General features: G+C 51.0%; 1 protein-coding gene and 1 non-coding gene across 2 annotated transcripts; both read right to left on the bottom strand.

Annotated features, from left to right (window-relative positions):
• Nucleotides 1-3522: 3522 nt before the first annotated feature.
• Nucleotides 3523-6112, bottom strand: FOXA2 (forkhead box A2). Its single transcript, XM_029069987.1, has 2 exons — nucleotides 5999-6112; nucleotides 3523-4932 (listed from the first exon to the last, which is right to left on the bottom strand). Exons 1-2 carry the CDS (start codon nucleotides 6080-6082, stop codon nucleotides 3598-3600), a joined length of 1419 nt encoding a protein of 472 aa, XP_028925820.1. The 5' UTR covers nucleotides 6083-6112; the 3' UTR covers nucleotides 3523-3597.
• Nucleotides 6113-17062: 10950 nt separating this feature from the next.
• LOC114817268 lies at nucleotides 17063-17200 on the bottom strand. The gene has a single exon (XR_003765121.1). It is a non-coding gene; the product is annotated as a small nucleolar RNA SNORA7 (small nucleolar RNA).
• Nucleotides 17201-25673: the final 8473 nt, after the last annotated feature.

Raw genomic sequence — 25673 nt, 5'->3', positions numbered from 1 at the left:
CCCGGAGCGGAGCGCTGCCCCGTCCTGCCTGAGAGCCGAGCCGAGCCGAGCCGAGCCGAGCAGGCCCTCCCCGCGCCTCCTTTATGGGAGTGCGAGCGGCGCGCCTGTTGACTTTAGCACACAAAGCAAAGATTTCCCCTCCGCCGCTTTAAAAATGAATATTTTACCGAGATATCGATCAGCGGCAGAAAATGCAGTTGAACACGACGGGCACAGAGAAAAAAAAATAAACCGGGCTGTGGGGAGGGTTGGGGGGTGGGGGCGGTGAGAGGAAAAGCCGGGAAGGAGAGCGGGGGGACAATATCATATCTGAGCAAATTTGCGAAAGGGGGAGGGGGGCGGTTCCTGACCGGGATCTCGGATGGTGGGCGCTGTGGGCGTCCCCACTCCGTCCCTCATCCGGGACCCGAGCCGGCAACAGTAGCCCCCTCCCGGGAAATCATCCCTATCGTCGCGGACTCATAACTCGAATCGTGATAATCATAATTACAACCGTTCCCTCGCCCTCCAGCCTCACCTCCCCTAGCCTCCCCCCGCTCCAGCCTCCGCCCGAAATGGAGCCGGAGGCGAGACCCTGCTGACCCTGATAAAGGCCTCGGAGTACAACAAGCGCTTAGTACAGTGCTCTGCACATAGTAAGCGCTCAATAAATACTATTGAATGAATGAATCAATTAATCAGTCAGTCGTATTTATCGAGCGCTTTCTGGTTCAGCTCACTGTACGCTTGGGAGAGTGCCGTATAACAGAGTTGGTAGACAAGTTCTCTACCCACAAAGGATTTATAATCGAGACGGGGAGAATCTAGGGGTCCCGGCAGGGCAAGTTGGGGGTGTCGGGCAGAGATAGATGGGTTTGGGGAATATTCAGGAGTCACGGTGATCAGTTGGGCTCCAGCTCTCCCCCCACTCCCCCGCCACCGTCCCTGCTCCCCGGACCAGATCCCCCCTCCCTTTTCTGTCCCATCTCCCTTCCCCCTCTGCGATTTCCCCATCACACCCCCTCCCCGCGGGTCCGGCAGACTCTATCTTGTCTCCGGGGTCAGGGAGGGGGTCGCTAAGTAGTTTAAAGCGCCCGTCGGACAATGGGCGCGCGATACGGGCCGGAGTAGGTTAGAGCATCGCATTCAGGCCTATTGTGGCCAAATCAGCTCCCTGCCCTCCCCCATTCTCCCCCGCCCCGGGGGCCTTTTATGTGGTAATGAAACCCATTTCATGCTCGGCTCACGACGTGTGTGTCCTCGCCGCGGAGACCGGGGGCGGATTGCGGGCTGGATCCGCCCGGGTCTCCATTTCCCCTTGTCCCGGGGGACAATGTGGGCCGCTAAGAAGGGATTGGGGCCGGCGAGGGGGCGGGGACGCCAGGAGTCTCCCACACGCGTGGGTCCCGCCAGGTGGGTGGGCAGGGACGGGTCCGGCAGGAGTGGGGAAGGGGCGATTGACTCTAGGATGGGACCCCCCCGGTCCCCGCCCTTGACCGACCGCCTTCCCGCCCTCGGGACTCCGGATCAGGCAAGAGAGCCGCCTGGCCCTGGCCAGCCCCCTGCTCCCCCCCGCACCTGGCCCAAGGCCGGATTCTGATGACCCACTTTCCGGGTGCCCGGCTGCCACCCTAAATTGGGTGGCCTTCTGAGAGTTCTGCTCCGTAGTTCGCGTTTACACCCAAACAGAAAAAAAAAACTTGCATGTACATACACATTATCACATACATAAACATACACACACACGCACACTTAGGGTGACACACACGCCTCTATAAGTGCACATGTAAACGAACTCACTTTTATTCACAGGCATGCATGCAGGCAGCCCCTCAGACACACACATACACACACACACACTGTAGCAGACACTTGAACCGCGCAGGTACAGACACGCTCACATTCACACAAGCATAGAGACTTCCCTATAACTACATACCCCCACCCCCTGCAAACACGCACACTAGGGGTATTCCCTGCTCCGTCCCGCTGGCCCTGCTCTCTGTCGTCCCCGCGATATGTGAGGATCTGGTCAGGAGTGGAGTTGGGTGGGGAACGGGGTCGGCGATAGGGGCGGGGAGCAGCTCGTTTCTGTCTAGCCCTTTAGGCTGGAGTGTCACAAACCAAACGCGAGTTTGGAGTAAACTGGCGCTTCCCCCGCTGGAGTCGCTCCAGGGTCCGGACTCATTTTAGGTGTGCGGACCGAATTTTAAATAATGTGGGCTAAGCCGTCCAGGGGATCTGATCCAAGAGGGCTGCAGGATGTCTCTCGCCTTCAGGCCGCGGCAGAGACCTGTGTAATGACCTTCGGACCCCGGCCCTTTCCCGGCCCGCTGTCCTCTCTCCGCGGCGGGGGGCCGAGGCTGCTGTCCACAGGATCAGGAGCCGCGGGGACGGCGGGGGGCTGAGGTAGCCGGCCAAAATCACGGAGGGAAGTCGGCCCGGGAGCCCTTGAGGTCTAGCTCGGCCTGTCTCCCTGCACCTCTCCTGACTGTGTCGGTTCCGCAAAGCGGTTTGGGGGAAAGAGTGGGAGGTCCAGCCGAACGGAAGATTCTAGTTAGCCTGTTCTCCAACTTCTCGGGCCCCCGAAGGCTCTGCGCCTCAGGTCCCTCCTCCTGTCCTCGGAACAAGCCCCTAAGGGCAAGGCCCATTCTTTCCCCTTACTGGAGAAAACGCCGGTCCCGGTGCCCGGCAGCCCGAAACCGGTGGGAAATATGAGGGCAGATGCGGACACGTCTTCGGCCACATCTGGCGGGACCATGCCCTCTCAGGGGACTGGATCTCCAGAGGTATCACGTATCCCCCCACCTTTCCCACCTCTTTAAGAACTCTTCCCTCCGCCGCCCCCCACTACAATCCTGAATTAAAAAAAAATTCGGGGAAAACCGTCAATAACACTTTAATATAGTTTGTGGCAATCCGGCGCTTCGCCATCAGGTACACATTTATAGCCATAAATAAAGCACAGAAACCATAAATTAATCAGGCCCGAAGCCGTTTCTCTCCCAGGAACACGAGGCGATTTTTCGTTTGGTTTGGGATTTCGGGTCAATTACAACAATGGGCCCTCGTATTTTCCTTGTGGTTGTGGTTCTTTTTTTGTTTTTTTTTGTTTGTTTGTTTTTTACAATAGTTCAAACCTTCAGGTTCCCAGTCAAAGCTACATGGTTTCACACCGAAATCGGAGGTTTCCGTCACTCACGAAAAATTAAAAAAAAATGACTTTCCCTGCACCACCCACAACAAAAATTCGGGATTCAGACTTAGCTTGGGAGGAGCGGGGGCGTCTGAACAGTGTGGAAAACGGGCGACTCCGAAATTTTCTGTCTCTCCGCGTCTGTCTGTATCTCTCGTACTCCGTGTCTGCCTGTCTTTCTCATTTGTTATTGGAGGCCGGAGGCCGGGCCGGCGGGAGTGGAGCGAGATTTTCCTCCGGTGAAATCTCCCAGCCCCCGAGGCGTCCCGCGGGGCTACTTACTGCCCCTTCCCCCCACCACGTCCCCTCCCACCCCGCCCTCCCCCATCCCCACCCCACCCGCCCCGTCTGTGTCCTGGCCCGGCCCCCGGTCCAGTCCTCCCCGCCGTCCTTCTCCCTGCCCGGCGCCGACCCTCTCCGGCTCAGGACGAGTTCATGATGGGCCGGGAGTAGACCCCCTGGTAGTAAGACGAGTCTCCGGCCAGGGGCGAGGCGTCCAGTCCCGCCTTGTTGGGGCCGGGGCCCATGGCCAGGCTGCCGGGCATGGGCGAGCCGTATCCCGAGTAATGCATCACCTGTTCGTAGGCCTTGAGGTCCATTTTCGGGTGGTGGCCGTGTGGGTGCGGGGGCGGGGGCGGGTGGTGGCTGTGGGCGTGGGCGTGCGGGTGCTGCTGCTCGGACGACATGAGGTTATTGATGGAGAACGGGTGGTTGAAGGCGTAGTGGTGCTCGGGCTTCAGGTGCGCGTCCGGGGGCAGGCCGGGGTGGTGCGGGGCGCCCAGGAGGTGGGCCTGCTGCTGGGCCGGGGACGGGGCGGGGGCCGGGGCCGGCTCGGGGGGGCTCAGGGTGGCCGCCGCGGGCCCCTTCAGCTCGCCCAAGCCGCGCTTGTGCTCGTGGCACGGGGAGGAGCTGGAGTGGGGAGACTCGGCGGGTCCGGAGCCGTCGGACCCGCCGGGGACGGCCGACCCCCCGCCGCCTCCCCCGCCGCCGCCCCCGCCTTCCCCGAGCTGGAGCTGGGCGTGCGGGCCGCCGCCGCCGCCGCCTGGTTTCTTCCCGCCGCCGCCGCCCTCCTTCAGCGCCAGCTGCTTGTCGCACTTGAAGCGCTTCTGGCGCCGCAGGTAGCAGCCGTTCTCGAACATGTTGCCCGAGTCCGGGTGCAGCGTCCAGAAGGAGCCCTTGCCCGGCTTGTCCGGAGAGCGGGGCACCTTGAGGAAGCAGTCGTTGAAGGAGAGCGAGTGGCGGATGGAGTTCTGCCAGCGCTGCTGGTTCTGCCGGTAGAAGGGGAAGAGGTCCATGATCCACTGGTAGATCTCGCTGAGCGTCAGCATCTTGTTGGGGCTCTGCTGGATGGCCATGGTGATGAGGGAGATGTACGAGTAGGGCGGCTTGGCGTGCGTGTAGCTGCGCCGGTAGCTCTTGGGGTCCCGAGAGCGGCCCAGCCCGGCCTGCCCGTACACCGGGCTCATGGCCCCGTAGGGCGCCAGCCCGCCCTGACCGCCCAGGGGGCTCAGGCTGGGGCTCAGGTGCGGGGTCATGCCCGCCACCCCGGCCCCCGTCGGGGCCCCCATGCCCGCCATGGCCCCGGCCCCGGGGGACAGGCCGGCCAGGGACGGACTCATGCCCGCGCCCACGTAGGTGCCCATGTTCATGGAGGGGGGGGCCATGTTGCCCGCCGAGCCGCTGCCCATGGCCGCCGACATGCTCATGTACGTGTTCATGCCCAGCCCCGCGTTCATGTTGCTCACGGAGGAGTAGCCCTGCGGAGACACGGCGGGGAGGGAGGACGTTAGCGGGACCAGGACGGATCGGGCCGGGTGGGGGGGGGGGGGATCCCCTCCCTCCGACCCTCACCCCCGACGCCCGAGGGGGGCTGAGCTGGGGCCGAGGGTCGAGAGCCGGGAGCCCGGGTCCGAAGCCGTAGGTCGGGAGCCCCGGGTCGGGGTCAGGAGCTGGGAACCGGGGAGCCGGGAGTCAAAAGCAGGGGAGTTGGGAGGGAGGCGGAGGTCCGGAGCCGGGAGTCGGAGATGGGCTGGGGCAGGGCTCCCTTCTTCCCTTCCTCCCTCCCCTTTCTCCTCCCCGGGAAGCGTCGGCGCCGTTACCAGGGAAGCGAGGTTCAGGCCCCGCCGCTCCCACAAAACTCCCAGGACGGTCGGGGGGGTGGGTCAGGGGGATGGGCCGGGCCGGGGTGGGGGCACTGCCCGCCTCTACCCAGGTCCGGGTGGATCTGCCCCCCACCAACAGGTCCTGGATCCCCGGGCCAGGCCCCTGCGGGGGAGAGGGGGCTTGGGCCTGGCCCTCCGGCCCAACCCCCCGACGGCCCCCTCCCCAGGCCCGGCCCGGGCCCTCGACCCCCGTTCTCAGGGTCCCAGGGTTCAGAACCAGCGTGTCCTTCGCGTTTCAACGGGGTAGACGGGCCCCGGATCCTCCTTATTCGGGGACCGGTGGAAGGGGGTGAAGGAGGCGGCCATAAACTTTTCCCTGCAGCCGCTCTCCCCATCCCCCACCCTCCCCTCCCCGGCACCCCCCACCCCACCCACCTCCCACCCCCTCCCCACCCGCTCGCTGCCAAACACAACTTTGTTAGGATAGTGTGGCTCGGCCACGGCAGAGGATTTGGAGGCGCCACAAGTCAATATTTGATCACAAAGTTAATATTATCTCAAGGCTAACACAGTGTCGTATAAAAAAGGACCCATTTTAGCCGAAGGAGAGAGCAAGGAGGCGGCTAAGCGAGGTTGGGGGTTCGGGGGGCGGGGGCGGGGGGAGATGGGCCGGTGATGGGAGAAGAGACAAACCAAAAAGCAGAATAATCTAAGCTCCTACCTCAGGGTCTCCGTAGTAGCTCCAGTCCGAGGGCTCGTGTCCTTCCATTTTCACCGCTCCCAGCATACTGGAAGCAGAGTGCATGGCAGTTTAAAATTTAACAGCCACAACAACGACAGGCAGCCCCCCCTCCCCCCTCCTTAAAAAAAATCCAAGCGCTCCCCTCCTCCTCCTCCTCCTCCTCCTCCCTCCCTCCTTTCCTTTCTCGCTCTCTCCCTCGCCCTCTGCCTCACTCCCTCTCTCCCTCTGCCGGAGGTGGTGGTTTGAAGGGGGCGGGAGAGGAGGAGGAGGAAGAGGAGGAGGAGGAGGAAGGGGGGGAGAGGAGGAGGAAGAGGAGGGGGAGGAAGGGGAGAGGGAAGGGTCGGGTGTTGGTGCTGTTGCTGCTGCCGCTGCCGCCGTCGCCTGGGTGGACGACAGTGAAGAGACGCCCGGAGGCGACGGAAAAGCCTTAGGATGAACAGGAGGAGGAGGAGGGAAGGGGGGAGGAGGAGGAAGAAGAGGAAGAGGAGGAGGGGAGGGTGAAGAGCGAGTGCTGCAGTGACGTTGGTGGCTGCTGACCTAGCCGGGGCTGGCTCTCTCCCCCGTAGGTCTCGGGCCGCTATAGGAATAATGGGGTCGCACCTAGAGTCGGGCCACAGCCCGGCCTACACCTGCCCCGCGGCGGCCCCGAGCCTGGTGGACCAGCCTCGCCTGCATGAGAGCTGAGGACAGACTGGTCCAGTTCGGGGAGGGGGGCTGGAGAAAGACACACACACACACACACACACACACACACACGCACACAGAGCAGATGCAGAGACAGGCCGAGAAACCCAGAGAGGCTCAGAGACAGTCGTCGAGAGACCCAGAGCCTCGGAGAGGGAGAGGCCAGCCGTGGTGCTTTTATTGTCCTTTTTCCCTCTCCGCTCCCGAGCCGGGGATTCACCGCCCCGGACCAGAAGAGAGGGCCGAGCCGGGTCCGCGACCCCCCGGGGATAGCCCGCCCGCCCACTTCTCAATCCCGGGCTGGTGGGTGGGATGGAGGGCGAGTGCCCGGGCCTCCCTTGGCTTCCCGGCTCCGGCGGTCAGTCCCCAAGGAGGAACCTGCGGCCACGCCTCGCCCCGTCCCGCCGCCTGCTCGGGGGACGCGGGTCCCGAGGTTACTCAGTCGGGACCGGGGGACCCGCCGCGTTTCGTAACTAAAACAAACAATTCCGGGGCTGCGAACGAACGAAAGGACAAACAAACAAACAAACCAGCCTCCTCCCACCCCAGAAACACCGCGCCGTCGGGCTTCGCTTCTCCAGCTCCTCCTCGACCCTCCCCCAGTCCGGCTCCCTGCCCACCGCTGTCCGCACCCGATACCAGGCACCCCCGGCCACTGTCCGGCTAGTCCCCCGCTCACCCTCCGGCCAGGCCGGAGAGGGAAGGGCCAGCGGCGCCGGGCAGGACTGGGCAGGACTCTCCCGCCCACCTCCCGGTCCTCTGGTTTCCTCGTTCCTAATCTCCCCGACTGCGCGCAACCCAGTCCGGTTTCACGCCCGTTTCCGAAGACCGACTGGCAGTGGGCAGAGAGACGGGCAGACAGAAGGTCAGACAAGCAGACGGTCAGAGAAGCAGACGGTCAGACGGTCAGAGAAGCAGACGGACAGACGGTCAGACAAGCAGACGGATGGACAGAGAAGCGCGCAGGCGGGCGCACAGACGGGAAAGGCAGGCCGGCAAGCGGACAGACGGCCAGACAGCGAAGCAGACGGGCGGGCTGAAGGCGAGCAGACAGACTGGTGGACGGCGGGCTGAAACGGACCCGGGGTCCAGGCGGGCACAGGGTATGCTAGGAAAGCAGGCGGAAGGACCGGCCGCCGGGGAGACGGCAGAAAGCAAACAGACCGATCGATGGGAACGAAGAGAGGGCAGGTGGACGGACCGGTGGCCGAAGGGATGGCGGCAGCGGTGGAGGCGTGAGCTGTCCGAGAGCGGCTAACGCCCCCCCCGTTTTCAGCCTGTCCGCTCTCCTGCCTTCCTGCCCCGGGGACCGCCTCTCGGGGCCATCGCGTTATAACCAACTGTAGTTAGCCTACCGTGTTGGGCAGCAGGCGTGGGTCAAGCCCTGCGCTCCGGAAAGCCTAGCGGGTCCGGATCGGGAGGGCCTCCGTGACCCGACCTTTCCCGATTTATCCCGGCGGTTTCTCCGCCCGGTGGGTCCCAGATCCGGCCGCAGGGTCTCGGAGAGGCCAATGCGTCTCCAGGAGGCTCTTAAGGAGCTGGACCAGAGGAGGGAGCCCGACCGGCCCCGTCGGTCATCAGTGCGCAAACCGGGCTGGAAAGGGGGTGTCTGGGGCTGAGGAGGGGGTGTTGGGACTGAAGAGAGGGTGCTGCGGCTGGTGGAGGGTGTGCTGGGGCTGGGGTGGTTGTGTGCTGAGCTGGGGCTGAGGAGGGGTTGCTGGGTCTGTGGGGGGGGAGGGGGGGCTGGGGCTGGGGAGGGGGTCTGCTGGGGCTGGGGAAGGGTTGTTTGGGGCTGGGGAGGAGGAGCTGGGGCTGAGGTGGGGGTGTTCTGGGGCTGGGGAGGAAGTACTGGGCCTGGGGAGGGAGTGTTTGGGGCTAGGGCTGAGGTTGGGGTGTTCTGGGGCTAGGGAGGTGCTGGGTTTGAGGAAGGAGTGCTGGGGCTGAGGAAGGATGTGGGGGTCAGGGGACAGGGAGACTGAGGCTTGGGCGGAGGGGTCCTTGGGCTGGGGAAAGGGTGCTGGGGATGAACTGTGCTGGACTGGGGAGTGGGAGTGTCAGGTTGGTTCCAATCCAGGCCGGGGGGGGGGTGCCGTGTGTCCTTTTGACCTTTTCCTTTGGATGGATCGAAATGAGTGGCACCAAGCTTCTTTGAACTGGACCAGAGAAAAAGGGTAGATAGAGGGTGCTGAGAGTGGCTTGTTACTTCTTCGAGGGACAAAGGAGTCAAGGTTGGCAGGGTCAACTCTATATGAATCCATATATGGGTCCATGATGAGCAATGCCAATACCTGGGGTAGATACACGAGCAGATATGAAGTAGATACTGAGCAGATAATAGTGTCTTGTGGAGGTGGGCAGCATTCATAGGTTTAAGAGATGGCCTATGTGAGGATAAAACAGAAGCAATAATCAATTGATTATTGATCAATTGATCAATTGATCAAGCAGCATGGCCTAGTCAATAGGGCACAGGTTTAGGAATCAGAAGGACTAGGGTCCTAATCCTGGCTTTGCCCCTTGTCTGCTGTTTGACCTTGGACAAGTCGCTTCATTTCTCTGTGCCTCAGTTACTTCATCTGCAATATGGGGATTAAGACTCTGAGCCTCATATGGGTCAAGGACTGTGTCCAACCTGATTATCTTGTATCAGTACAGTGCTGTACTAGTTCAGCACTTAGTACAGTGCCTGACACACAATAAGCACTTAACAAATACCATTTTTTTTTTAAAAACAAAAACAGTCGGAACCTTTCAGATTGGATTTGGGGAGAGCGGTTTGGGGTTCAGCTCCAAAAGGAATTAAATAATAATATGCTGGTTTTCCCTCTTCTCTCTTCTCTCTGATTAATCTCCTCCCTGCCCCTTCCCCTCCCCACTCAACACACCTCGGGCTCTGACTAGCTCCTGCTTGCAGGACAGAGACACTGGGCCATTTGCAAACTTTTTCACCGGGCTTGAGCGGATGGTTTGCAGAGAAGAGGTCAGAGCCCTGGAAAAGCCCTATCTTGGTCCCTAGCACCCCTGTCTGCCATCTCACATAAGGAAAGGGGGAAGCCCTGCTGGGGAAGGGCATCCTTGTGAGAGTGGGGGCAAGAGGAGAGTGGGAGACAGGTAAGATCCCTCAGGCCACAACCCTGGTGCTTGGAGTCTCAATCCATCACCATAGGAAGCATGGCTCATCAGAAAGGAACAGTACCAGTACCTCAGGCTCTGGTCGGGGCCTCTGCCTCCACATTCACTCATTCATTTATTCAATCAATCACATTTAGTGAGCACTTTTGGTGTACAGAGTACTGTAGTAAGCACTTGGGAAAGTACAATACAACAATAAACACACACATTCCCTGCCCACAGCGACCCCCAGGGCAGTTCTGCCCCATCTCCCTATTCCCTCCACTCTTTCCCCCTTCCATCACCCTTTCAGAGTGGTTAAGCAGGGCCTCTCCTGCTTGTTGTTTTTCTGACATCCAGGACCACAAGAATACAGAACTCCTCCCCTGTTAGAGTGTGAACTCCTGTGGGCAGGGAACATGTGTCACTCCCTTATTCTGTGCTTCCCAAGTGCCTTGTACAATCAATCAGTTGTATTTACAAGTGCAACACACCAAGTGGTGCTCAATAAATGCTATTACTACTACTATATACATAAGCTTCCAGGTTCCTTCCAAAGTTCCCTCTTTCTTCATTTCTTGAGCCTTCACTTCGTTTATTAATAATAATTGTGGTATTTTTTAAGGACTTATTATGTGTCAAGCACTGCACTAAACTCTGGGGTAGATATAAGATAACTGGATCCCACATGGGGCTCACAGTCTAGTAAGAGGGAGAAAAGGTTTTGCATCCCCATTTTACAGATGAAGAAACTGAGGTTCAGAGAAGTTAAGTGACTTGCCCAAGGTCACACAACAGACAAGTGGCAGAGCTGGGATTAGGACCTATGTCCTCTGATTTCCAGGTCTGGGCTCTTTCCACTAGGGCATGGTGCTTTTTTGCTTCTCCTACTCACTGTCTTTTCTGCATTATTTATGCATTTGGATCTGTACCCTTTAAGAACTTAATATTCAGCACACCCTCTGTCCCACAACATTTATGTACTTATCTGCAATTTATTTTAATGTCTGTCCCCCACTCTAAACTGCAAGATCTTTGCAGGTAGGGAATGTGCCTACCAACTTTGCTGTATTGTACTCTCCCTAGCACTTAGTACAGTGCTCTGCACACAGTAAATGCTCAATAAATGCCATTGATTGATCTTCTCACCACCTCCCTCGACATACTTTTTCCTTCCTTTCCTCCTTCTCAATCCAGAATCGCCCCAATCCAGAATCGCCAGGTTGCTCAATCCTGTAAGTGAAGCACATTTTATTTTCATCAAAATACCTTCTGCGGCTCAAGGACTTGGTATCCTGGCACAAGTCTGCTGGTGGCAGGGATAGCATGCCAAACCCACCCAGTGCTTTGAATGGGACTGTCCAGCAAACTTCAGTCACGGGGGGGATCTTCAGCATCCCTCACCAGGACTAACTCACCAAGATCCACAGGGAGATCTTTCCTTACAAAAACTCCTCTGACCATGCCCAAACGTCCCCACCTGGGACTCAGTGGAGAGGGCCACTTGCTCAGACCTCCATTTGCTTACTGAAAACCCATTTACCAAGTCAGCAGGACACAACCCATTCTTTTCAAGGATTTTCACCCAGAAATTATCTTCATTCCCACGGGATCAAAATCCAGAAATGATGGATATTAATGCTCCATATTTCCAGTCCCCTTAGTGTGTCAGTTCCCAGGAATTCCCAGTCACCCCTAGCTCACCCCTTTCTGACTCCTCTTCAGAGAGTTTCGTAGGTAAATAGGGAAAGGTGAAAGAAAGGGTAAGGAAAAGGAGAGAGAGAGAGAGAGAGAGAGAGAGAGAAGGAGAGTGAGAGAGAGAGATAAAACCTACTTGGCATCCCTCAAGATTCAGTTCTGGGTCCCCTTCTATTCTCCATCTACACTCACTCCCTTGGAGAACTCATTCACTCCCATGGTTCAACTACCACTTGTATGCAGATGTTTCCCAAATCTACACCTCCAGCAGAAGCAGCGTGGCTCAGTGGAAAGAGCACGGGCTTTGGAGTCAGAGGTCATGAGTTCGAATCCCAGCTCTGCCATTTGTCAGCTGTGTGACTGTGGGCAAGTCACTTCACTTCTCTGGGCCTCAGTTACCTCATCTGTGAAATGGGGATGAAGACTGTGAGCCCCACGTGGGACAAGCTGATTCCCCTATATCTACCCCAGTGCTTAGAACAGTGCTCTGCACATAGTAAGTGCTTAACAAATACCAACATTATTATTATTATTATCTCTCTCCCTCTTTGCAGTCTCACATTTCCTCCTGCCTTCAAGACATCTCTACTTGGATGTCCTTCCATGACCTCAAACTTAACTTGTCCAAAACAGAACGCTGTATCTTCCCACCCAAACTCTGTCCTCCTAGTGACTTTCCCATCACTATAGACAGCATCACTAACCTTCCTCTCTCACAAGCCTGTAACCTTGGTGCTATTCTTGACTCCTCTCTCTCAACCCACTTATTCGATCTATCACTAAATCCTGTCGGCTTGACTTTCACAACATTGATAAAATCCACCCTTTCCTTGCCATACAAACGGCTGCCATCTTAATCCAAGCACCTGTCTTGATTAATGCAAGACATACAATACAATAAGGGAAGCAGTGTGGCTCAGTGGAAAGAGCCCGGGCTTGGGAGTCAGAGGTCAAGGCTTCGAATCCCGGCTCTGCCATTTGTCAGCTGTGTGACTGTGGGCAAGTCACTTAACTTCTCTGGGCCTCAGTTTCCTCATCTGTAAAATGGGGATTCATTCATTCAATAGTATTTTTGAGCGCTTACTATGTGCAGAGCACTGTACTAAGCGCTTGGAATATGCAATTCGGCAACAGATAGAGACAATCCCTGCCCAATGACGGGCTTACTATGTGCAAAGTGCTGTTCTAAGCCCTGGGGGGGATACAAGGTTGATTAGGTTGTCAGACGCGGAGCTCACGGTCTCCATCCCCATTTTACAGATGAGGTAACTGAGGCCCAGAGAAGTGAAGCGACTTGCCCAGGGTCACATAGCCGACAAGCGGTGGAATCGGGATTAGAACCCACGACTTCTGACTCCCCAGCCTGGCCTCTTTGCCTGGAGCCCCGCTGATGCTACCTTTTATGCCCAGCTTGCATCTACGGAACCCCAATGTTGTCTCAGGTCGTTTGGCAGACCGTAATCCCCCGTTGTGTTCCCTCTCTAAATTGCTAAAGAAAGTTGCAATGCTTGCTTGGGCACTGGCACCGCAGGAGGTGCCCAAAACGGTCCGCGGGGGCGGGTCCCTTAACGGCCCTGAGCCTGCGGGGGACATCGCTCCATCGGTCGATTGCTTTTATTCATTCATTCATTGTCAGTCAGTCGTATTTATTGAGCGCTTCCTCTGTGCAGAGCACTGTACTAAGCGCTTGGAATGGACAAATCGGCAACAGAGAGAGAGACCATCCCTGCCCCATGACGGGCTCACAGTCTAAATGGAGGAGACAGAGCAAAAGAGAACGAAATAAAACAAGACATCATCAAGATAAATAGAATCAAGACTGTGAGCCTCACGTGGGACAACCTGATCTACCCCAGCGCTTAGAACAGTGCTTTGCACATAGTAAGCACTTAACCAATACCAACATTATTATTATTATTATTATTATTATTATTAATACATCAATCTCCTTGGTGACCTCCTTGCCTCTTGTCTCATCTGACTCCAGTTCTCTCTTCTCTCCCCACTCCAGTCCATTCTTCACTTTGCTGCTCGGATCATTTTTCTACAAAAATGTTCAGTCCATGTTTCCCCAGTCCTCAGGAACTTCCAGTGGTTGCCCATCCACCCCTGCATCAAACAAAAACTCCTCACCCTAGGCTTTAAAGCACTCAGTCATCTTGTCCCATCCTAACTCACTTCACTACTCTCCTGTTACAACCCAGCCTGCACACTTCACTACTCTAATGCCAACCTACTCACTACACCTCAGTCTCGTCTTTCTTTCCACTGACCTCTTGCCCAAATCATGCCTCTGGCCTAGAACACCCTCTTTTTTCATATCTGACAGACAATTACTCTGCCCATATTCAAAGCCCTATTAAAGGCACATCTCCTCCAAGAAGCCTTCCCTAACTAAGCCCTCATATCCTGTTTTCCCACTCCTTTTTGTGTTGCCCTGACTTCCTCCTTATATTCACCATCTCTGACCCCAGCCCCACAGCTCTTACCTACACATTCGTAATTCATTCATTTATATTATTGTCTCCCCTTTCAGAAAGTAAACTCAATGTGGGCAGGGAATGCATAATAATAATAATAATGATGGTATTTGTTAAGCGCTTACTATGTGCAGAGCACTGTTCTAAGCGCTGGGGTAGACACAGGGGAATCAGGTTGTCCCACGTGGGGCTCAGACTTCATCCCCATTTTACAGATGAGGTAACTGAGGCACAGAGAAGTGAAGCGACTTGCCCACAGAATGCATCTGTTATATTATTGTGTAATACTCTCCTAAGTGCTTAGTACAGTGCTTCACACACGGTGAATGCTCAATTAATATGATTGATTGAGAAGGAAAGAGAAAGAAAGAGGGAAAGAAGGAAAGAAAGAGAAAGAAAGAAAGAAACAAAGGAAGGAAGGAAGGAAGGAAGGAAGGAAGGAAGGAAGGGGGGTGGAGAGAAAGAAAAATAAGAAAAAAAAGAGAAAGAAAAAGAAAGAAAGAGAAAGAAAAAGAGATTCACTGGACTTCAGGCAATTTAAAAGTTTCCAACAATCAGATGTTTGGAACTCATCTAAAGAATGCTCTGTATGCACATCAAACTACAATGGGAAGAATGGATAAAAGGAAAGCTTTAGGACCTGAGTCATCATCATTATCTTTACCTTTACTATCATCCTCAAAATCATTATCATCATCGTCATCATCATCACCATCACCATCAGGTTGACAAGTGAGTATAAGTATGGTAAAAGTGTGGAAGAAATACAAATACTGAATAACAAACAACAACAAAATAGATGAGTTCAGAGGCAAGATAATTTGGCTGATAGAGTGAAACGACTGGGAAGATGGGCAATTAGACAGGGAAGGCCTCTTGGAGGAGGTGGCTTTCCTGGAGGATTTTAAATGAAGAGTGGGATGTGGTTGAGCAGAGCCTAGGCAAGCCTGGCCACATTAGACTGTGGCAGAGGTGGGTCAGTTCCGAGCCTTACGTGGGATGTGAGGGAAGCCAGCTGTTAAATAGGTGGTCCCTCCCTCTAATTTGATCTGGATTTCCAAAGGGAGGGGGACTCATATTTAACCCAATTATAATTTTGCCTACTCCCAGCCCAACTATGGAAAGCAGACTCAAATTATCCTCTCAAAGCAAAGCACTCCCCTCCATGCCTCTGACTGTACCTTTGAGAAAGCCCCACATGTTGGACAGGACCCTATGGACTCATCCTTGGGGACACTGAGTGGTGGACTGGAATGCAGAGATTAAGGAGGGTGGGTGAGGAGGTAGAGCTGAGGGGTACTTAGAGGAGATCCTGGCAAAGATGGTCTTAGCTGGTTACCCTGATCTAGGTGTTCCCTTGGAGAGAGGAAGAGCAGGAAGACCCCCGGGCCAAATAAATTATCTCTCCACCTAGTGGCTCCAGAGGACCTCATGGTGCTGATCCCTGCCCGAGGCAGAGCTACAGGGAAGAGGCTGGCCTGGATGCATGGTTCAGTTCGGGTCGCACAGCCAAGTGAAAAGAAGAATAGAGGAAATTTTTTTATGGTATTTGTTAAGCACTTTATATGTGCCAAGCACTCTTCAAAGCTCTGGGGTAGATAGAAGCTAATTAGGTCAAATGCAGGCCTATCCCACCATAGGCTCCCAATCAAGTAAGAGGGAGAACAGGTGAATCACCATTTTACAGTTGAGGAAACTGAGGCATAGAGAAGTTCAGGCAAATGGTGGAACAGTAGGAAAATGGTGGAACCATAACTGGAACCCAGTTTCTCTGGCTTCCAGGCCCGTACTTTATCCACTAGCTCTCAATAAGGCCCTCTGGGACAGAGGTTCTTTTAGAGGAATCTTTCTTTAGGGCAATTGCCTGCACATAGTAAACTCTCAGTAAATATGATTGATTGATTGATTGACTGATTTCCCCCAGTCCTGCTTCCCTTGCCTCAGAGGTAGCCAGAGTGGTGGAAGCGGTTCTGGATTTCCCTGGAACAGGATTGCCCCAACATTGTCTTGTTCTCCTGAGTAGGACATCATTATGCTGGTGAGGAGTTGGGGCTCCGGTCCTCCCAGTGCCCATCATCCTTGGACCAGTCCTTCTTGCTGCCTCTTCTCTCCCTTGCTGGTTCCTAGTGAGGGAGATTCCTTTCTGGAATGGGAATAGACCACTAAGAGAGAGGGCTAGGGCATAGCAGAAGCTTCCAGAGCCTTGATAGGTGGTAGAAAAGTCAGTTGTCTCTATTCCCATCTCCCTGCTCCCAATCACCCCATTGGCCCCCTTCCCAACAGCTCACTCTGCCCGATGCGCCTTAATGGGAGCCACTGGAGGGAGGCAGAGGTGGGTCTGGTAGGATTAATTAATCAGTGGGGTTTATTGAACACCTACAGTATGCGGAGCACTGTAGTCAGCATTTGGGAGACTTCTGTACAGCAGAGTTGGTAGACACAATTCTACCAAGGTGTATAATCTATAGGATATGTGGAGGTTGCATCCTCAACCCATACATTCCTGTGTTTCACACTTGGAGCTTCTCCACTCAGGAAGGTACCAGGGCCTAGTTAGGGAAGTCCAGTGGGGGAGACTTCGTGTTTTGGAAAGAAAGAGTAAGGAGGCAGGGAAGGGAGAAGAGAAGGGGGTAGGTGTTGTTCAAGAGAGGAGAGAGGAGGTAGGCATGTGAGAGAGGGTGGGAGAGTGATTGACATGGGGGACCCAACTCTGGCAAGGAAACCCCACCTCAGTTAATCAATCAATCAGTTAATTATATATGTTGATCACTTACTACAAGCAGAGCACTGTACTAAGCACTTGGGAAAGTACAGTTCAGCAGAGTTGGTAGACACAGAGTTAGTAGTCACAATGAACTTACAATCTTGTCTTGTGCTGTCGAGTTGTTTCCGACCCATAGCGACATCATGGACACATATCTCCCAGAAAGCCCAACCTCCATCTGCAATCATTCTGGTTGTGTATCCATAGAGTTTGCTTGGTAAAATACAGAAGTGGTTTACCATTGCCTCCTTCCATGCAGTAAATTTGACTCTCTCCCATGCTGCTGCCCAGCACAGGTGAATTTTGATTTGTAGTAGATTGCCTTCCACTCGCTAGCCACTGCCCAAGCTAGGAATGGAATGGATATGTCTCTGCTTGACTCTTCCTCCCATAGCTGAGACTGGTAGAATACTGGAAACTCTCCAGATGAGAGTCTGAGAGGGGAACTTACAGTTTAGAGTAGGCCATTCCTAGAGTACAGTCATTTCTTCCACTGAGGAGGAGGAGCTCCTTTGGTGTCAGATGGCCAACAGCCTCCCCAGGAACGATCAGGTACATACCCTGGGGGACTGACTGCCCAGGAGCAGGGCCAGTAGCTAATGTTAGCCTTTTCCCACCCCTCCCAGCACTGGGGGAATCCACTCTGGGGACACTCCTGGACCAGAGACCCCATGCTACACAGTCCCGAACCCCCTCCTCCATGTCGTAATTTGACTGAAGAGAGTCTTTCCCCAAGAGACAGCATGCATGCGTCTCTCAGTTTGGGGTGTAGTGATCTGGCCCAGGGAGGGGTCTAGGACCTGGGGGGATCCTTGAGCCTTGCCCTGTATCCCTGGCTTCATACAGATTCTGCTATAGAAAAATAGTGAATAGAACAGAATGAGAAAAGCAGGAATGACTCCTTTCAACTCTCCAGTTTTCCAGGAAAACACCTCTCTGTCCCAAATTGCAGAGATGTGTAAAGCATGAAAACAACAAACAAACCCCATCATCCCAGGAGAACTCTCCTAACCACATTTTAGGCTGAGGAGCTCCCAACATTTTGGAATTGTCCAGAAATTGTTGCCTCCAGTGTGATCCATAGACCAAGGCACTCTCTTATTAGTATAATATGAGGAAGAACTTACTAAAATATAAGGAAGACCTTACTAAAAGATCAGTGTTCACCGGTGTGATTTCCCCCACTGCATCTCACCATCGTCATCAAAATCATCATCACTATCCTCATCTACAACGTTGACTCAGCACCAGTAGGTCAATGTTTAAAACACCTACTATAGAACAGTGCTTGCCACACAGTAAGCACTTAACAAGTGCCATAATAATTATTACAAGTGACAGTACTGAATACCTGAGGGATATACCATAAAAGTGAAAGAGACAGACCTTGCTTTGAAGTGCTTGCAGTGAAATGGAGAAGACAACTGGAGGCAGACAGGCAATAGTTAAGAGCATGAGCATGGATACAGATAATAGCAACAAAAGTAAACAATTACACAAATAATTAGATAACAACCAAATGAACAGATACAGACAAGAGTGCTAAGGTGGCTGAAGAGATAATATAACCAAGAAGGTGTGGGATTAGTCTTGGCTGGCCTCTTGGAGGAGATGATTTTTGAGTAAGCTTGGAAGGTAGGAATGAATAGAATTTGGCAAATGCGAAGGTAAGAATGAATAGAATTTGGCAAATGTGAAGGAGCCCAAAGGTCTATGCAGAGGAAAGCAGTAGTTTGGAAATAATAATAATAACGTTGGTATTTGTTAAGCGCTTACTATGTGCCAAGCACTGTTTTAAGCGCTGGGGTAGATACAGGGTAATCAGGTTGTCCCACGTGAGGCTCACAGTTAATCTCCATTTTACAGATGAGGTAACTGAGGCCCAGAGAAGTTAAGTGACTTGCCCACAGTCACACAGCTGACAAGTGGCAGAGCTGGGATTCGAACTCATGACCTCTGACTCTCAAGCCTGTGCTCTTTCCACTGAGCCACGCTGTTCAGAAAGTTGCAAATAAGAAGAAGACTTACTTGGCAGAAAAAATAAGTGGCTGCTCCAGTGAAATGGAAGAAGAGAGCAGAGAGGAAGGTAGGGTGGTCTAGGGCTGAAAGCATGGGAATGGGACTGAGGAGAACAGAGTATTAATCCCAGCTCTGCCACTGGCCTGTTGGGTGTCACTGGACAATTCATTTCACTTTTCAGTGCCTCTTCATCTATTAAAATGGGAGTTATACCACTTCTCCTTTCCTCCAAGAGACAATGAATGTATGATTATTTGGTATCTACCCCAGTGTTTGACACATGATACATAGATAAATAGATACAATAGGAACAATAGTAGATAAGAGAGATCCAGCTGGTGGGGACCATTGAAACCAATGCAAGAAGTAGCAGGGTCTGGGCCCAGGAGTGGGGGACGTGGAGGGGAACCACTGGATGCCGTCTACACATGTATCCCCTGCTCCTGGTCCATTTATTCAGTAAGTCTACAGTTTTCTTTTGAAAGGTTGTTCAGTTTTAGTATCAGAAACAAGCGGAGGACCTGGCTTCGGCATGGCAGTGAGTAACACTGCAGGAATGGGGAGTCTGAGCAAAAGAGAGCATGAATTCTGAACTGATATTGATAACAAAGATAATAATGATGGTGGAATCTGTTAAGCAATTATTGTGTGCCAAACGCTATACTAAGCACTGGCGTAGATAAATGATAATCAGGTTGGATACAGTGCCTATCCATATGGGGCTCTCAGTCTTTGTAGGAAGGACAGTAGGTATTGAATCTCCATTTTACAGATAAAGTAACTGAAGTACAGAGAAGTTAAGTGACTTGCCCAATGTCATATGTCAGACAAAACCAAGGATTAAACTAGGATTAAAACTAGGATTAAAACCAAGGTCCTCTGACTCCCAGACCCATGTTCTTTCCAATAGACCATGATATTGGTAGGGAAGGTCACTATCTATCATTTTTATTGAACTGTCATGATAATCCTCATCTTCATCATCACAATCATCACTATGATATTATCACTATTAATACTTTAGTAATTATGGCTTTCATTGAAGACTTTCACCATCATTCATTTGTTAGCATTTATTGAGCATATATTATATGCATAACACTGTACTATTGGCCTTGGGGGAGTATAACAGAAGTAAAAGATATGTCTCTTCCCTTGAGAAGCTTACAATTGAGAACATCATGAACATTATCAACATCAGGTTCTTCACCCAGGTAAACCATTTTAACCTATAGATATGTTCATTCATTCAATAGTATTTATTGAGCGCTTACTATGTGCACAGCACTGTACTAAGTGCTTGGATTGTACAATTCAGCAACAGATAGAGACAATCCCTGACCATTGATGGGCTTACAGTCTAATCAGAGATGTGTAATAGAGAATGGGCCATAGAGATATATTTAATTTGGTTTTTTCCCTTGAATAGATTACCTCTCATGAAGTTCCCTCAGGAAAAGAATCAATCAATTGATGATATTCATTGAGTATTTACTGTGTGCAGAGCACTCTGCTAAGTACTTGGGGAGTACAATAAAATTGGTAGGCATGTTCCCTGCCCATAAGGAGCTTATAGTCTAGGCTCCCATTATTCCTGAAAATTTCCACTTGAGTCCACTATTCCCTGGGTACTGGATTTGAGAGAGAGTAGCTTGCCCACCAGGATCTTATTTGATAAACAGTAGACACCAAACTGCGGTGGAGAAAAATCAACTTCGATAAAAAAAGCCAAGCATTGGAATTTCAGCGATCTGACCCCTTCTGACCAAGAGAAGAATGAATTTCTAGAGGAAGACTGAAGTTCGGAAATCGCTGTGACTCCTAATTACTTATAGTCCCTGTGAAGCGACGAATTGAAATGCAAACGATAGGTGGTTTCACCTAATTAATATTTATGAGTGCTGCAGAGAATTTAATAAAGCAAACGGAATCATTTCCAATAGGCTGTGGTTGTGGTTAGAAAGGCTCACAACACACCCAGAGACAGGAGGGGAGAGGTGGCCGTGGGCAGCATGGTGATTTTTCGGTCGTACATTTCCTTGGTTCACTCTGAATGCTGTTGGTATTTAACATTTCAATACTATTTATTGAGCACTTGCTGTGTGCAGAACATTGGACTAAGCGCCTGGGATAATTCACTACAACTACAAGAAGACATATTTCCTGACCACAATGAGCTTACAGTCTAGAGTGGGAGACAGACACTAACATAATGAATAATTTACAGATGAGAACATAAGTACTGTGGGGCCGAGAGAGGGGATGAAATCCACTGCTGATTGATCAGTCCATCAATGGTATTTGGTGAGTGCCTACTCAGACCAAAGCTCTGTACTAAGCACTTGGAAAAGGATACAGAGCAAGACATCGTTCTGTGTCCTCAAGGAGCTTGTGATCCCATAAAGAGAAAGCCAAATTTAGTTATTAAGAGTAGAACTGGGAGAAAGTACAAGGACATAGCAGAAAGTAATATTAGTAGACAATGATGAAACAACAGAATAATTGGTTATACACTAATTATTGTAAATACAATTAATTGTATGTGCATGTAATATAATATACAATAATTGGATATACATATCTAAGTATTGAGGCTGGGATTTTAACACTGCTAAGGGTGGCTGTTCCTGGGGTGATGTGAATTAATTGAGGAAGGCATCTCAACCCTCCTCATATGTTCTGTCTCCCCATATATACCATCTCTTTCCCCTAATGATGTGACCATATACTCCATTAACAAAATTGAAACCACCAAGTATGATCTGCCTAAGATCTCTCCTGGTCCTTTCCAATCCCTCACTCCTCCTCTGCCCTCTTCAAGTCTCCCTATATTCTCTGCAGTATCTCAAGGAGAGATTTCTCACCTCCTCTCAAAATCTACACCCTCCCCCTGTGCTTTAGAGCCCATTCATTCATATTTTATTAGAATACTTTCCCCCTACCTCCTTACCTCCTAGACTGCCACTTTCAATTGTTCACTTTCCTACTGCTTCTTTCCCACTGCTTTCCAACACAGTTACATGTTCTTTATCCTAAAAAAAACCCTATTCAATTGTTCAGTAGTATTTATTGAGTACTTACTGTTTGCAAAGCACTGTTCTAAGCTCTTGGGAGAATACAATGTAACAACAGTCACATTCCCTCCCCACAACGAGCTCACAGTCTAGAGGGAGAAACAGACATTAATATATAAAAAATCGATAAATAAATAAATAAATTACACATATATACAGATATATACATATATGCTGTGACATATACAAAGGTGCTGTGTATATATACATATGAGCTGTATATAATCCTCCCTTGACCTATGGCTCCCTCCAGTTATTGCCCCAATTTCCTCCTACCATTCTTCTCCAAGCTCTTTCAGAAAGTTGTTTATATGATTCTCAAATCTGCATCTCCAGCCCAGGGCTCTCCTTCTCTGCAGTCCCACATTTCCTTCTGCCTTCAAGATATCTCTAACTGGATGTCCTGCTGACACCTCAAACTAAACATGTCAAAAACAGATCCCCTTATATTCCCACCCAAACCCTGTCCCTCCTCCTGTCTTTTCCATCTCTGTAGACAATGCCACTATCCTACTGATCTCACGAGCCCTTAACCTTGCCACTGTCCTTGACTCATCTCTCTCATTCAACTCACATATTCAATGTGTCATCAAATCCTGTTGGGTTCTACCTTCATGACACTGCTAAAATCCACCCCTTCTTCTCCATCTAAAATGCTTCTTTGATGATCCAAGCACTAATCCTATCCCACCTTGACTACTGCATCTGCCTCCCCACTGCCTCCTGCCTGCCTCCTGTCTCTCCCTACTCCAGTCAATACTTCACTCTGCTGGATCATTTTTCTAAAAAATACTCAGTCCGTGTCTCCCCACTCCTCAAGAACCACCAGTGGTTGCCCATCCACCTCTGCATCAAACATAAAATCCTTACCATTGACTTTAAAGTCCTAAATCACCTTGCCCACCCCACCTGACCTCATTGATCTCCTAGTACAGCACACTTCACTTTTCTAGCTCTAGGTTTCTCACTGTGTTCTGATCTCATCTGTCTCACAGTACGTTCTCTACTTTTCTAGTCCCACCATTGGAGTATTTTCTCTACTTTCCTATTCCCATAATTGGAAGCAGCATGGCCTAGTGGATAGAGCACAGGCCCAGGAGTCATAAGGACCTGGGTTCTAATCCTGATCTGTCCTGTGTCTGCTGCGTGACCTTGAGCAAGTCACTTCTCTGTGCTTCAGTTACCTCATTTGAAAAATGGGGCTTAAGACTGTGAGCCCCATGTGGGACATGTGGGACAGTGATTGTGTCCTACCTGATTAGCTTGTATCTACCCCAGTGCTTAGAACAGTGCTTAGAACAGAACATAGTAAGTGCTTAACGAATACCATCATCATCACTGCCAAGCCCTTTTCTACATCTTCCCTCTAGAATGGAACTCTCTTCCCCTCCATATACACCAGACTGCCACTTTCTCCACTTTCAAAACCTTATTCAGGTCACATCTCCTCCAGGAAGATTTCTCTGATTACACCCTCTTTTCCTTGGCGCTCTCTTCCTTTTGCATCACCTATGCATTTGGATCTGTGACCTTTGGCCATTTTATATTTGTCCCACCTTCAATCGCACAGCACTTGTGTACATATTTTTAAATTATATATTATACATTATTTATTTTTATTAATGTGTTTCTCCCCTTCTAGACTGTAAGTTCATTTTTTTATGGTATTTGCTAAGTACTTAATATACACCAGACACTGTAGAAAACGCTGAGGTAGTTACAAACCAATCAGGTTGGACAGAGTCTATATCCCACAGGGGGCTCATAGTCTTAATCCCCATTTTACACTTGAGGTAACTGAGGCTCAGAGAAGTGAAGTGACTTACCCAAGGTCACCTAGCCAAAAAGTGGCAGAGCTGGGATTATCCAGCTCCAATTTACTCCCATCCAGGTCCATTTTACTGCTAGGCCCAACTAAGCAACACTGTTTTTATCAACTTCTATCCACTAAGCAACACTGTTTCTCACTGTGGACAAGAAAAGTGTCTGCCACTTCCATTGTATTTTACTCTCCCAAGTGTTTAGAACAGTTCTCTGCACATAGTAAGGGCTCAATAATTATCATTTATTGCTCTTCACTCAGAAAGGGCTCAATAAATGTCATTGATTGATGGCTGAAATGATTGGCTGACTTTGGGTATTAATAACTTTGCTGTTTCCTCTCAGGTTCTTGGTTTTCACAGAGGCAATGGGAATAGCTAGCTAAAAGGTACTGGAAGAAATTTGACAAAAAATAATGATTCTCCCAATGTATAAATTACTCTCTGTGTTGGCCTTTTGGAAGGAGCTTTAATCATTCAGCATCAAATACTCTTCACCATCAGCTGTAAGGCACTCAATCATTCTCCCTCTACTACCTTACCTCGCTGATCTAGTACAACCAAGCTTCTGTGCACTTTAGTCTTCTAATGTCCATCTATTCACTGTGCTTTGATCTCACCTACCTCATCACCAACCCCTCTCCCACATTCTCTCTCTCATCTAGAGCTCCCTCCCTCTTCAAATCTGCCAGACCACCAACTCTCCCCACCTTCAAAGCCATCCTAAAATCACATTCATTCATTCATTCAATAGTATTTATTGACCGCTTACTATGTGCAGAGCACTGTACTAAGCCCTTGGAATGAACAAGTCGGCAACAGATAGAGACAGTCCCTGCTGTTTGACGGGCTTACAGTCTAATCGGGGGAGACGGACAGACAAGAACAATGGCAATAAATAGAGTCAAGGGGAAGAACATCTCGTAAAAACAATGGCAACTAAATAGAATCAAGGCGATGTACATTTCATTAACAAAATAAATAGGGTAATGAAAATATATACAGCTGAGCGGACGAGTACAGTGCTGAGGGGATGGGAAGGGAGAGGGGGAGGAGCAGAGGGAAATGGGGGGAAAAGAGGGTTCCAAGAGGCCTTCTCCTATTAAGTCCACATTTCCCCTACTCAGTCCCCTTTCTGGGTCACTTATCCCTTGTATCTGAACTCTTTAAGCACTTGATATTCACCCCACCCCCAACCCCATAGCTGAAAGAGAAGGAGGAGTTAGGAGTAATGCCAAGGTTTGGTTCTTGGTCCCCTATTCTTCACAATTTATAATCACTCCTTTGGAAAGCTCATCTGCTTTCATGGCTTCAACTACTTTCAGTATGTGGATGACTCCCAAATCTACTTCACTGCCTCACTTATTTCCTTGTCTACAATCGAGTATCTCCTACTGTCTTCAGGACATCTCTAAATGTATGTTCCCTTGCCCGCTCAAGCTCAACAGGTTCCAAAAAATAATTCCTCATCTTCACTCCCAAGCTCTCCCCTCCCTATAACTTTTCCTTCACAGTAGAAACACTACCATTATCCCCATCTCTGAAGCCCATAATCTTGGCATTACTCCTAACTCCTTCTTCTCTTTCAGCTCTTATATTCAGTCTGTCACCAAATCCTGCTGGATTTTTCTCAGACAATATATCCAGAATCTGTCCCTTTCTCTCCATCCAAACAGTCATCATGCTGGTCATGTCTTGTCTTGACTCTGGCATCAATTAGCCAATCCATCAATGGTATTTATTGAGGACTTCCTTTGTGCAGGGTACTGTACAAGCACTAGGAAAAGTACAGTTTTACAGAGTTGGTAGATGCAAACCCTGCCTAGTGGATAGAGCATGGGCCTGGAAGTCAGAAGGACCTGGATGGTAACTGCCTCTATCATTTGTCTGCTGTGTGATCTTGGGCAAGTCACTTAACTTCTCTGTGCCCCATTACCTCATCTGTAAAATGGGGATTAATACAGTGAGCCCCATGTGGGAGAGGGACTGTGTTCAACATGATTA

The sequence above is a fragment of the Ornithorhynchus anatinus genome, chromosome 1 (genome assembly GCF_004115215.2).
Source record: "Ornithorhynchus anatinus isolate Pmale09 chromosome 1, mOrnAna1.pri.v4, whole genome shotgun sequence".
NCBI lineage: Eukaryota > Metazoa > Chordata > Mammalia > Monotremata > Ornithorhynchidae > Ornithorhynchus > Ornithorhynchus anatinus.
This window is presented reverse-complemented; position numbering and strand designations above follow the sequence as displayed.

Coding starts and splice junctions, on each gene's coding strand:
- FOXA2 (XM_029069987.1), bottom strand. CDS start 6,082: ATGCACTCTGCTTCCAGTATGCTGGGAGCGGTGAAAATGGAAGGACAC. Junction 4,933..5,998: donor GCTACTACGGAGACCCTGAG/GTAGGAGCTTAG, acceptor GTGTCTCCGCAG/GGCTACTCCTCCGTGAGCAA.